Genomic DNA, 13669 nt, shown 5'->3' with positions numbered 1-13669 from the left:
TGCGCGATGATGGCAGCCGACGTACCCTAGAAAAGAGCAGCAAGTGCCGGTACAGGGGTACCACAAGCGGGTATTCACAAAGCCGAGATGCCATGGTGCCGCCTTGCTGGAAAGAGAAAGCAGAAGTCAGCGAGGCAGAGTGCCAGGCAATTGGGAGGGGCGGCGGCGAGTGGGTGGGTTGGGGGGGAGAGACCAGATCAAAGCACAGCTGCTTGCACACCCAGCCAGAAACCCCCACACCCCCCGGCTGCCATTTGGGCTGTGGGTTGTGACAGCCACTGCCCCTTGTCTTTATGGAACCAAGTTCCTAGTCCTCTTGGAATGAAACCTTTCCCATCTTTCGCCTTTTCAAGAAAAAACGCAACGAACCAGGAAGTCTAATATTTGAAGCACAAAAGTTGCATAAGAGAATGTGAATAAGCTGCACCCACCCGCCTTCCGAAAATAAAATGCAAAATACATTCTGCATGCAGAACTTGGGGTGCGTGGAAGGTTGATGCAGGACCCACAGCGCCCCAGAGTCAGAGGACCCCAATACTGGGCAGACTAGAAAGCGTCATCTCCCCTCCTAACCCAGAAGGTAGCCTAAGCTTGTGGGGCGAGGGGGGGACACACACATCCCTTTCCCTCCCCCACCTCCTCCATGAGGTACGGCAACCTGCAGAGTCAGGCTTACATTTGCCAGGCGCTCCACGCGACACAAGAAAGGGTGGGTGTGGTTGGGGGGCCAGCGGGGGCTCCAGCCCAGAGCAGCTGGAAGGAAAAGAGAAACGTGGGGGCGAGTTTCCTTTGTGGGGGGGGGGGCGGGGTGTTGATGGTGAACGGGTGGGGAAGGGGAGGGCAATGTAGAGAGAAAGAGACTAGCCTACAAGGCATGCGGGAACAAGCCGGCAGGCGTGCTGGGCAAAAGAAGCGGCCCGTTGCCATGCGCCGCACATCGCATGCTATGCTTCCCTTGGTGCACAAAGGCCAGCAGGCTTCTCACTCGACCCTTGGCGACTGACAGCTCTCATGTGCTGTTGTGGCTCACTGTGATGGCCTGGGATTCGGACTCGGATGCTGAACCGGAGGGATCCCAGCCTGCACAGGATTCCCCGCCTCCAGAACCAGCTGAGCCAGGGCTGGGGCTTGAGCCTGAAGGGTCCTCACCTGTGCTGGATCCTCAGGTGCAGGCACCAGCTGAGTCTGCTCTGGCTCCTGAGGTGATGGAGGACCCATTGCCTGCAGGTGCTCCACTCTCAGCCCCGTCAGGGGAAGCTGAGGTTGCCTCTGGGTCTGGTAACCCTCCAGCCTCTCCTGAGCTGCAGAGGCTCAGGGCAGAGAGGCGGAGGGAACTAAGTTCCCGCAGGAGGAGTGCTTGCCTCCAGGCCAGGAGAGGCGAGGCACCAGAGGATCAGGGCTGCCCTATTCCTCGGGGCAGATAAAAGCCAGCCAGCCCAGTCCCAGGTTGCGGGAGCAACATTGTTGGTTGCTAGTTCCTGCCTGAACCCTGTTCTGCTTTTCTGCCTGACCTGCCCTGGCTCCCTGCTTGCAAGCCTGTCCCTGACTTCACCCGGCTCCCTGCCCTGCACCCAGCTTCAGCTACTACGGACTGCCTCCACATTGCACCTTTGACCACGGACCGGACTTGGACCTCGCCTCTCGGGTAACCCACGGGACCAGCACACTCACGTACCGACAGAGCCGTCTTTCCCATAGGGCTTAGTGGTGTGTTGCGTCAGGGCCCAGGCCTCTTGGGGCACCCCAGCAAGTGGGGGAGCTGCGCGGCTTTGCCGGCGGCCTCCCCTTTGCCTCTGTGGTGTGGTGGAGTCTCCTTCTTTGGAGGTCTTTAAGCAGAGGCTTGACAACCATATGTCAGGAGTGCTCTGATGGTGTTTCCTGCTTGGCAGGGGGTTGGACTCGGTGGCCCTTCCAACTCTATGATTCTATGATTCTATGATTCTTGCATGCCCGCCAGCTGCGCCCCGTCAACTATATGGCTGACGGGCATGCAGCTTGCCTCCCAAGCCTCTGCGGTAGGAGAGCAATCCTTGCAGAGGCTTGGGGAAAGGTTGACAACTCTGGGAAACGGGGTGGAGCGCTGGAGGGATCTTTGCACCACGGCGCCGGATATGCCTAAGACAGCTCTGTGTACGGACCTGAAGCACATCTAAGAACCTAGGAAGAGGCATGATGCACCAGGACAACGAAGTCTCCATTTGGTTCAACACCCTGTTCTTAAATTGGCCAACCAGTTGCCCCAAGCAGGACTTGAGTGCATGAACAACTCTTCCCCACTTGAGACACAACAGCCGAGGCAGAGCATAGAACAGACCCTGCAAGTGCCCCAGAAAAACCGGCACATTTCATTCCCTGCCCCAGCAAGAGCACAGGGGCCATTTCTGGTGCCGTGACCTCACGTGAATTTGCGCCCAGCCCTTGTGCTTTTCTCAGGGCCGCAATCTCGCATGGTGCGCCCCCCAAACATATTTTGGGGTGCCGTGCCATTGTGCAAGAGCACAGCTCTGAGAAAAATAGTGTATTTGGGGCTCCGTGATCTTGCATGTCACTTGTGCAGGCAACACAGACGGAAAGGTGTGTGTCCTGGTTTTGAGACTCGGAGGGCATGCCTGGATACCTGAAGGAGCGTCTCCACCCCCTTTGTTCTGCCTGGACACTGAGGTCCAGGGCCTTCTGACGGTTCCCTCACTGCGAGGAGCCAAGTTACAGGGAACCAAACAGAGGGCCTTCTCGGTGTTAGCGCCTACCGTGTGAAACGCCCTCCCACCAGATGTCAAAGAGATAAACAACTACCAGACTTTTAGAAGACATCTGAAGGCAGCCCTGTTTAGGGAAGCTTTTAATGTTTAATAAGTTATTGTATTTTAATATTCTGTTGGAAGCTGCCCAGAGTGGCTGGGTAAACCCAGCCAGATGGGCGGGGGATAAATAATAAATTATTATTATTATTATGCTGGTAGCCATTGACAGAGCTCAAACTGACCAGTCGTGCACCCGCCCTTCTGATGGGCAAGAGGCAGGGTGGAGCGGGAGTCCGTGAAGGAGAATTTTCAAGAGTTAAAGCACCTGCCCAGCACCCAGAAGGGGAAGCGAAAGGAACAGGGCTCAGTGCGTCAACGATAGAGAACCTTCAGGGAAGGCAATGGTTCTCCTACAGCTTTCCAGGTTATGCCCTTCCATTCTAGGCTACTGCTAGACGGGGCCGGAGGGCAGGTGGAGGCTCCCTCCTCACCGCAAACCCAGTCAGCGGGGTGCTGGGCCTATAGATTCAAGCATTCAGCCTGCTGGTGAATCTGGCGATGAACATCGGGCAAAGACAGCCCAGTCGTCTCTCTGGAAATGCGGCTCCTCCCTGGAAAGGCAGGAGGCGGGGGGTGGCCCCACTGAGTTTTAAGCAACTCATGTGCACATAGCCTCAGAATCAGTGGACTCAAGTTGGCCAAGGAGTCTGTCTGCTCTGAGTACGCACCATAAACCCAAAGAGCCAAGAGACCACTTTATAAAGTCACGGCTTCCTCCAAAGGAATCCTGTAGATGGTTCAGGTTGCAGAGTGTTGTTCGGAAACCTCACTATCCCCCCCCCCCTAAACTACAGTTCTCAGGGTTCCCTGTGAAGAGGGATAGATGGATAAACTACTCTGGAAATCGTAGCTCTTGGAGGAAAATACAGTTATACCTCGGGTTACAGAGGCTTCAGGTTGCGTTTTCTCAGGTTACAGACATGCCGAAACCCGGAAGTAACGGAATGGGTTACCTCTGGGTTTTGGAGGTCACGCATGCGCAGAAACGCTTTGTGCATGCGCAGAAGCGCTGAATCGCAACCCATGCATGCACAGACGTGCCACTGTGGGTTGCAAACGCTGCGGGTTGCGAACATGCATCCCGCATGGATCATGTTCGCAACCCGAGCATTCAATGTAGGTCTATTATTATTATTATTATTATTTGAAATTATTTACCGCCCTATAGCCCAGAGGTCTCAAGGCAGTTCACATAACAAAATAAAAATATAAAAACCACAAAATACGTAATCAAAATAAAAACGACGACAGGTCTAGCAGCAGCCTGAACAAGCCACAGCTCCCAGAATCCTCTGGGGGAAGCCATGACGTTTTAAAGTGGTACCACAGTGCTTTGGACGTGTGGTGTGAAAAAAGTAATTCTTCGCGCACACACTTCCTTTCAACTGCCAGCCTTTACCAATCCGGTTCCCTCCAGACGTTTCAAACTGCGACTCCCACCATCCCGACTGTTGGCCATGCTGGCTGCGGATGATGGGAGTTGTAGTCCAAAGCACTCAGTCCGTGCGTGCGGCTGGGGCCGAGCTCCCTGGCTTGCTTCTGGGCGCAGCGCTGGCATTGAGGCACGTGCTTCTTCCAAACCGTGGAAGGGAAGGGGGTGAAAGAGCTGGAACCGAAGGGAGTGGTCAGCAAGCTGAAGGGGTCGCAGCGCAGGGCGGAGTCTGCCAGGAACGCAAGCTGGGCGAGGGGCTGCAGGCAGCAGGAGGGAAGGGCCTCCGGTGAAACTTGCCTTCCTCGGCCATCGGCCTCATCCCTTCGATCTGCTCCTCTAGGCGTTTGATCTGAGCTTCCAGTTCCAAATTGCGGCTCTCGGCTTCCTTGAGTTGGCTGGGCAGGAAAAGGCGAGACAATCAGTGTTTGATGCGAGGAAAGTGGGAAGCCAGGGAGAAGGACTGATCTACTCGTTATTTAATATTATTATTTTATATACAGTCATACCTCATGTTACGTCCGCTTCATGTTACGTTCTTTCAGGTTACGTCCTGCGGCGACCCGGAAGTACCGGAAAGGGTTACTTCCGGGTTTCGCCGCTCGCGCATGCGCAGAAGCGCAAAATGACGTCACGCGCATGCGCAGAAGCAGCGAATTGCAACCTGCGTGTGCGCAGACATGCCGCTGTGGGTTGCGCTCTTTTCATGTCGCGAACGGGCCTCCAGAACGGATCCCATTCGCAACCAGAGGTACCACTGTATACGGTATATATTTTCCACAGAATTTACAACACGTTCGAAATTCCTATCAAATAATCCAGTAACTTTGGGATCCCACCCCTCCTTGCTTTCCCCAGTTTCCCAATGAATGCTGCATATTCTAGTTATTCCGTACCTGATCTTCTCCACACTGTTTTCAGATCTAAGTTTAGCTGCTGTTCTTACCCTGAAGCGACTCGTGTTATTTAACTTTATTAAAGCTCCAAGCCGTTCTTCCTGCCAACAGAGCCCAGGAGCGGCAAACACAAAGCAGTAAAACAGTACAATTAAAAAGAAAGAAATCCCACTGAAAAACGGTTAATAACAACTAAACTAGGTTTGTTTTTCATGGCCTTGTAGCTAATCATTTCAATGACTTTCAGCCTTCAAGTGCCTGAGGGGATTGGGCCCATTCACCCTGTCTGCCATCTAACGTGGAAAGTCCAGCTTCCTCGAACTCCATTCATTCTTCGTTGATCATAGGAGGTTCTCCTCCAAATTCCTGCCTTCCCACCCCCATCGTTCACGCAACAACTCCACATCATAGCTGTCAACTTACAGATTTGAAAATAAGGGACCAGCAGCCTCAAAAATAAGGGATGAGCAGCCAAAATAAGGGATTTTCAGAGCACAGCTATATTCAACTTCTGAGCCCTCCGAGCCAAAGGCAGAAAGCCCAGCCAGCAGCCAAACGAAGCCTCAAGCGGTGGTTCCCACAGCGCAGAAACCCAGCAAAGGGGATGCAGCAAGGAAAACCACCGTCACCTCTCCGCTGGGAAGCGCTGAGCAAAGGCGAGTCCCCAGGCAAGGCGGCCGATTTGATCGGCACAAGGCATGCAAGCTCCACCCCCCAGTCGTTCTTAGACTCCTTATTGGGTGAGCAACGCAGCCAAGCAACACAGTTGGAGCCTCCCTCTTCCCTGGCCAGCAGGGAGGGAGGGAGAGGAGCTGCTTCCTTGAAACCCGGGAAATTTAAAGGACATCATCAATAAGGGGCAGCAGCTTGACACGGCGCTGGGATAAGGAACTTTCCCACCAAATAAGGGACGGTTGACAACTATGCTACACATGCCCATTCTTAAGGTGAAACGGAACATCAATATCCTAACATCCATAACCTTCACCTGGCAAACGTCTGGTTGGCCACCTTGACCATGCTGAGCTCTTGACACAGCATCTCCCGGCTCCTCAGCTCCTCCTCGAGCGCCGACTGCAACTCTAGGAAAGTGGCCACGTCGAGTTTCTGTCCATCTGGGAGTTTGCATGCCTGGTAGGGAGCAAGACGGAGGTGTCTGTGAAACCTCGGACACTGAGGTGCCTCTCGGGTACCAGGTCAGGCTCTCCACCGCCCCATCTTGGCTCCAATTGGTCCCCCAACCTACCAGCTCCTCCGGGGTTTGCTTGGGGGTCTGCTCTGGGGGCAAAGTCCTCTGGCTGCCATCGACCTCCATGCTGACGTCCCCGCGGCCTCTTTCCTCCGCCTCATTCTGTCTGAGAGAAAGGGAGAGCCTCACGGACCCGATCCTGGCAGGGTCTCTGCGTTGCCACAAGACGGTTTTGCCCAGGGGTCAACTTGGGACCAGGGACTCAGCTAGGTAAAGGTAAAGGGACCCCTGACCATTAGGTCCAGTCGTGACCGAATCTGGGGTTGCGGCACTCATCTCACTTTATTGGCTGAGGGAGCCGGCGTACAGCTTTCGGGTCATGTGGCCAGCATGACTAAGCCGCTTCTGGCAAACCAGAGCAGCGCACAGAAACGCCATTTACCTTCCCGCTGAAGCGGTACCTATTTATCTACTTGCACTGTATGCTTTTGAACTGCTAGGTGGGCAGGAGCAGGGACCGAGCAACGGGAGCTCACCCCGTCATTGCAGGGATTCGAACCGCCGACCTTCTGATCAGCAAGTCCTAGGCTCTGTGGTTTAACCCACAGCGCCACCTGTGTCCCTCAGGGACTCAGCTACGCAGGTGCAAATGTAACGTCTTAAGTGTGTTTTAAGCGCATTACACAAACATGACACCAGATGGCGATGGTGAGCTAATGCAAAATTCAATATATATTTTAAAACGGTGGTTTTTTTTTAAAAGCATTTTTTTCTATACAGGTCTAGATTCAGCCTATGTGTACACCTACTACCTTCTGCACAGGTAACAGGACCCCTCTCCTTTCCTGGAGTCCGGGGCCTGCAACTGGCTCTGTGGTTTAACCTGCACAATTCCAGGGCCTGCAACTGGCTTCTGACACCAGCCTTGGGGTTCCCAACCCAAGCGCCCCCCACACCCCCAAAGGCGTCTTACTTTGCTGCTGCCGTGTAGGTGTACGAATACCCCACGAAGGGCAGGTGCACCCCGAGCGGAGAGCTCTCCATCACATCCGACAAGGTTTCCTAGGAAAAGGGAGACACAAGCACACAGAGGGTGGGTGGGTGTTTGGGGGGGGGGTCAGTTCTAACCAGAGCAGCAGCAGCAGCAGCAGCAGCAGGCTGGGCATAGCGCCCCCTACTGGCAGTGCCAGATTTACATACAGTGGTTACCTTTCCCGCCCCGACCTGGCATATTCACCCAGTTCTTTTCCAGCTGCACTGGCTCCCAGTGGAGTACGGGGTCAGATTTAAGGTGCTGGTTTTTACCTTTAAAGCCCTTCACGGCCTAGGACCCTCGTACCTACAGACCGCCTCTCCCGGTATGCCCCACGGAGGACCTTAAGGTCCATAAATAATAACACCCTAGTGGTCCCAGGCCCTAAGGAAGTCAGATTACCGTATTTTTCCCTCTATAACACGCAGATTTTTTCTCCTAAAAAGGAAGGGGAAATGTCTGTGCGTGTTATGGAGCGAATGTGTGGTCCCTGGAGCCAAAAAATCAAGCAAAAGTCAAATCGCTCTTCACGGAGAAGGGAAACCTGAAAAGAGGAAGTGGCAGCTTTCCTGTATTCTGCCTCAGGGTCTTACTGCCCACCCTCCTCTGTTTCGTTGCTGTGATTGCTGAAACGGAACAAAGAGCAGGGAAAGCCCCTCCCCTCCAGGCAAGCAGAGGGGAAAGTGTCGTCTCTGTGCTCCGGTACTGCTGGGGGAGAGGAAGAGAGAGTGGGGGAGGGAGAGGGAGAGGGGGGGGAGGGAGAGAGAGAGAGAGAGAGAGAGAGAGAGAGAGAGATGGCTGGCTTGGGGGGGAACTTTTGCCTCCCACCCGTTAAATCCCTCTCCTGCATTCTTAGCCAGCTGCTTCTCTGCACACCCCTCTCATGTCCCTTCTTTGTTTTTCCTTCGCTCCCCACTTAAAATGTGGTTACAAAGCATAGATCAACATGGATCCTCAGGATCTTTGCATTGGGTCACCCCAAATTCACCATCAGATCACATAGCATGTCCATGGCTACAGCCTGCACCAAAAAAAATCACGCACCCACTGTTGCCTGGGGCTGCAATGGTGCAAAAATGTGGTTAAAAAGCATGGATCCACATGTATCCTCAGGATCTTTGCATTGGGTCACCCCAAATTCACCATCAGATCACATAGCATGTCCATGGCTACAGCCTGCACCCAAAAAATCACGCACCCACTGTTGCCTGGGGCTGCAATGGTGCAAACACGTGGTTAAAAAGCATGGATCCACATGGATCCTCAGGATTTTTGCATTGGGTCACCCCAAATTCACCATCAGATCACATGTCTGTGGCCACAGCATGAAGCACAAAAATGATACATCCACTGTTTCATTCAGAATGTTTTTTCCCTTGTTTTCCTCCTCTAAAAACGATGTGCGTGTTATGGTCAGGTGCATGTTATAGAGCGAAAAATACGGTAGCTTCAACCAGAGCCAGGGCCTTTTCAACACTGGCCCCGGCCTGGTGGAACGCTCTGCCTCATGAGACCAGGGCCCTGCAGGATCTGATTTCTTTCCGCAGGGCCTGTAAGACAGAGTTGTTCCGCCTGGCCTTTGGCTTGGAATCAACTTCATCCCCTCTCCCTCTCCCTCTTCCTTTTTCCTTTCTCCTTCTGTGATGGATCTCCTATTTGGAGACTTCCTTGGCTTTTTTTCTGGCCCATGTAGGACCTTCTGGCCTTCGTGAAGATTTGACATTTTCATCCCTCTCTTGGGGCCCCCCAATAAATTTAAAGGGGAAAAAACTGGATGTATATTTCCAAAATATAAGATAAAAAACAAATAAAATAAAACCTACATACAGCAACAGTGTTTTGTGTTGTGTAGGCTCCTATGATATAAGTCATGGGCCCCGTCTGCTAGCCTGCTACCTAAAATTGTATTTCAGTTCAACCATTACTTTGATAAAATACATATTTTGTTATGTGCAAATAGTTTTAGATACCTATTAAAGGTAAAGGTAAAGGGGACCCCTGACCATTAGGTCCAGTTGTGGACAAGTCTGGGGTTGCGGCGCTCATCTCGCTTTATTGGCCGAGGGAGCCGGCGTACAGCTTCCGGGTCATGTGGCCAGCAGGACTAAGCCGCTTCCGGAGAACCAGAGCAGCGCACGGAAACGCTGTTTACCTTCCCGCCGGAGTGGTACCTATTTATCTACTTGCACTTTTGATGCTCACCCCGTAGATATATATATGTGCTAATATGATGTACTGGATGGAAGAAAAATTAGTAAGGAAAGATATTAAGAATATATAGATGATCTGAGAAGATTGTGGAATGCAAAGATTATTGTAAATGGTATAATGCGGAGGAAATCGAGTGGGGGCGGAGGGAAGTGAGAGGAAGGAGAAAAGAATAATATGATTGATTGGGGAAATAGAAATGTAAATGTATGGGGAGGAAATGGTGTTCACGGCTTTGGTACATCTATATTGTAATGTAATATGTGAAAACCAATAATAATAATAATAATAATAAAAAGAGTAGTCAGAGGGAGAAGATGGGGAAGAGGAGGTGTTGAAAGTGGAAGAGGGAACAGGGCTCAGTGAGCGGGGTGAGTCTGTGGCAGAGAGCAGTCCAGAATCGGAGGCAGGAGAGGAAGGGGGTCAAGAGGCAGAGATGAGACCGGCTGGCGAAGTATCGCAGGTGTTTCCCGCCCCTCCGGCGTCAAGCTCCTCTCCCCACTTGTCTCCCAGAACCAGGAGAGGCACGAAAAGAGCAGAGGAGAGGTTGGCTTCGCGGAGGCACAGTCTCTGATTGCTTGGGGAAAGCTCTGGAGAGGAGGTGATTTAGATAGCAGTGGTGAGATAGGAACTTTGAGTAGGGTTGCCATATTTCAAAAATATCTGGACACAAAAGCTTTGTGGCAGGGGGACAAAGTTGTTGAACTTTTCTGGCGGAAATCACACAAAAAAATGACGTTTTTGAGCGATTTTTCAGGGAAAACGGCAAAAACGACACTGCCAACATGGGTTGCCCTACGTACAGATTTTTCCAGACATATGGCAACCCTAATTTTAGTTTCGGCAACTGATTCAAGGGGTAAGAAAAAAATCCAAACTTTTCTAAGACCTACTGGGGATGAGCTGCTGTAGTCATTAGGTCTGAAACTCAGCCAAGTGTGTGAAGATTGTGTTTTAGCTGTCGTAAACTGCCAAGTTCAGGGCAGGACTCTGAGGTGGTTCCCTGGGGCCCCACCTAGGAGAATGAACATGAACCCACCCCCCACTGCCCCATAGCCAGTAGGGCTGGCTCGCCACATTTTGAAACGAGCGAAGCAATAGGAATTATTGTCCAAAGAGCAGGACAAGGAAGGGACACCTCTGTAAAACTATCTCACCCATGGAGTCCACAGTTACCCAAACGGTGTTTCTCAGATGAACTGGCACTGGGGGGAGAGGAATTGGGAGTGGAGGGGGACAAATAAAAAGTCACGTACCCCTCCCCCGCTCACCATGTCAGTGAGACAGTCATCCACCACGTCGAAGTTGCAGGTGTCCGTGGCGTTAGCAAATTCGGGCACGAAGGACGGCACGCAGTCCCGCAGCGAGTCCCAGTCCACGCCCACAAAGAAGGGGTGCTCCTGGAAGTCCCGGACTCCGTTGCGCCCCAGTCGCATCTCCCGGGGGCAGATGAGCCCTTCGATCAAGGCCAGAGCTTCGGGAGGGACGTCGGGAACCGACGGAGGGAACCGGAAGTGCTCCTTCGGAAGGGAGAGTTTTGACAATCGGAAAGGGCGCCCAGGGAGAGATCTGGACCCCGATTCTCCATCGGGAGAGGCAAACCCACACAGACCCGCAGACCTCCGCCCCTCGCTTACTTTGAAATGGATTATCTTTCCGTACGTCTCCACCACGGAGTCGGCAAAGAAAGGAGTGTGGCCAAAGAACATCTCGTAGGCGAAGACGCCGAGGGACCACCAGTCGCACTCTGTGCCGTAGGAGTGAGCGCCGTCTTCCACCGCTTGCAAAATCTCGGGGGAGAGGTAATCTGGGGTGCCGACGGCTATCGTTGAGCAGACCTGCCACACACAGAACACGTATTTGTTTGCTGGATTTGTGTGGGTTTTTTTTTGCTGGAGTAGATGTTTTCCCATACACACTTTGCCCTAGCTATGTACATTTTGGCACATGTTTCCAAGCACAATTCAAAGTGTTGGTGCTGACTTGTTAAAGCCCTAAACGGCCTCAAAGGCCCAGTATACCTGAAGGAGTGTCTCCACCCCCCATCATTCAGCCCAGACACTGAGGTCCAGCGCCAAGGGCCTTCTGGCGGTTCCCTCACTGCGAGAAGTGAGCTTACAGGGAACCAGACAGAGGGCCTTCTCGGTTGTGGCACCCGCCCTGTGGAACGCCATCCCATCAGATGTCAAGGAAATAAACAACTACATCTGAAGGCAGCCCTGTTTCGGAAAGTTTTAATGTTTGATGTTTTATTGTGTTTATAATATTTTGTTGGAAGCCGCCCAGAGTGGCTGGGGAAACCCAGCCAGATGGGTGGGGTATGAATAATAAATTATTATTATTATTATTATTATTATTATTATTATTATTGGCTGGAGAACTGCTGTGAAAAATTCGAAGTGCGAATTTCGGAGGATGTCCGTGTTTCAGTGTTCGTATTGTTTCAGAAAGGGCAAATTAATTATGTCAGTTTGCCTCTAAAGGCAGGCTGAAGAAGAAGAAGCAGAAGACAACAACAACAACAACAACAACAACAACAACAACAACAACAACAACAACAACAACAGCAACAGCAACAGCAACAACACACCGCCCATCTGGTCGGGTTGCCTCAGCCACACTGAGCAGCTTTCAATATAATGAAAACACATCAAACAACTTCCTTATACAGGGCTGCCTTCAGATGTCTTCAAAAAGTTGTGTAGCTATTCATCTGTTTGACATCTGACAGGTGGGTGTTCCACAGGGCGGGTGCCACTACCAAAAAGGCCCTGTGCCTGGTTTCCTGTCCCTAATCACCCCTACCCCCAATTCAAGTCTTACCGTCCCGTCTTTGCGGAGCTTGAGGCAGGAGCCAAAGTCCCCCAGCCGGATATGTCCACATCGGTCCAGGAGGATGTTGTCTGGTTTGATGTCTCTGTTGGGGAGTGGAAAGAGATAAGTGAGAAAGTCTGGAGACTGGGAAACTGAAACAAGCAGTCCTGGGGAAGTAGAGAGGGGCTGACCCCTCTGGCAAGGCAGCAAGATAGCTGCTCATGGTTTGCTGTTGTTGTTTAGTCGTGTCTGACTCTTCGTGACCCCCTGGACCAGAGCACGCCAGGCACTCCTGTCCTCCACTGCCTCCCGCATTTTGGTCAAACTCATGCTGGTAGCTTCGAGAACACTGTCCAACCATCTCGTCCTCTGTCGTCCCCTTCTCCTTGTGCCCTCCATCTTTCCCAACATCAGGGTCTTCTCCAGGGAGTCTTCTCTTCTCATGAGGTGGCCAAAGTCTTGGAGCCTCAGCTTCAGGATCTGTCCTTCCAGTGAGCACTCAGGGCTGATTTCCTTCGGAATGGAGAGGTTTGATCTTCTTGCAGTCCATGGGACTCTCAAGAGTCTCCTCCAGCACCATAATTCAAAAGCATCAGTTCTTCGGCGACCAGCCTTCTTTATGGTCCAGCTCTCACTTCCATACATCACTACTGGGAAAGCCATAGCTTTAACCATAGCTGTCAACATTTCCCTTTTTTAAAGGGAAATTCTCTTATTCTGAATAGGATTCCTCGCAAGAAAAGGGAAAAGTTGACAGCTATGGGTTTAACTATACGGAACTGCTCATGGTTACTGAACAGCAAAGGAAGCAAGCTCTGCACATGCTCAGAGGCAGTGCCATCCGACGCACCACAGGGCATTTATGGGGCCCAAATTAAGACCTCCTGCTTTGTTTCATCAGCAGCATTTGGGGCTATTTAGGTGAGAGGAAAGGCACACAGGAGGTGGTTCTTTGGGGGTCTTTCCTGACCACCTCCTCTCCCCAAAAACATGAGCAGTGGCAGTCAGTTCCCTGTCGCAATGAATAAAACAAAGATTGGGATTCCAAAGAAGAAAAGCATCTCAAGATTTCTCCCCAAAACGGACAAAGTGGAGGCACAGGAACTTCCTGGGGAGGGAGTTCCGGAGGTCACCACTGGAAAGACCCTGTCTACAATGTGGGGCATTCTCCGTTGGGGTCCCAGGATCTAACTGGGTCCTTAGAAGCCTCTGTCGGGGTTTCCGTTGCTTGGGGGATTCCTCCTTTGAAAGCCACTCCGCTTTCAACACCCCCCCAGCGCCCCTCCCTTGCTCTGCCCC

General features: G+C 52.1%; 1 protein-coding gene across 5 annotated transcripts in view; it reads right to left on the bottom strand.

Annotated features, from left to right (window-relative positions):
* Positions 1-13669, bottom strand: part of DMPK (DM1 protein kinase) — a 53659-nt gene that overhangs the window by 3705 nt on the left and 36285 nt on the right. Inside the window, exons 6-14 of one of the 5 annotated variants that reach the window (XM_028742114.2) lie at positions 12380-12473; positions 11194-11394; positions 10828-11076; positions 7289-7377; positions 6373-6481; positions 6115-6257; positions 4531-4628; positions 677-753; positions 26-102 (exon numbers count right to left, since the gene is read on the bottom strand). In XM_028742114.2, the coding sequence (XP_028597947.2) occupies positions 26-102; positions 677-753; positions 4531-4628; positions 6115-6257; positions 6373-6481; positions 7289-7377; positions 10828-11076; positions 11194-11394; positions 12380-12473 (1137 nt within the window). Of the gene's footprint in view, positions 1-25; positions 107-676; positions 754-4530; positions 4629-6114; positions 6258-6372; positions 6482-7288; positions 7378-10812; positions 11077-11193; positions 11395-12379; positions 12474-13669 lie in introns of all 5 variants that reach the window. The other 4 variants (XM_077932288.1, XM_077932289.1, XM_077932290.1 and 1 more) reach the window with 4 other exon arrangements.

Source organism: Podarcis muralis, chromosome 7 (assembly GCF_964188315.1).
Source record: "Podarcis muralis chromosome 7, rPodMur119.hap1.1, whole genome shotgun sequence".
NCBI lineage: Eukaryota > Metazoa > Chordata > Lepidosauria > Squamata > Lacertidae > Podarcis > Podarcis muralis.
This window is presented reverse-complemented; position numbering and strand designations above follow the sequence as displayed.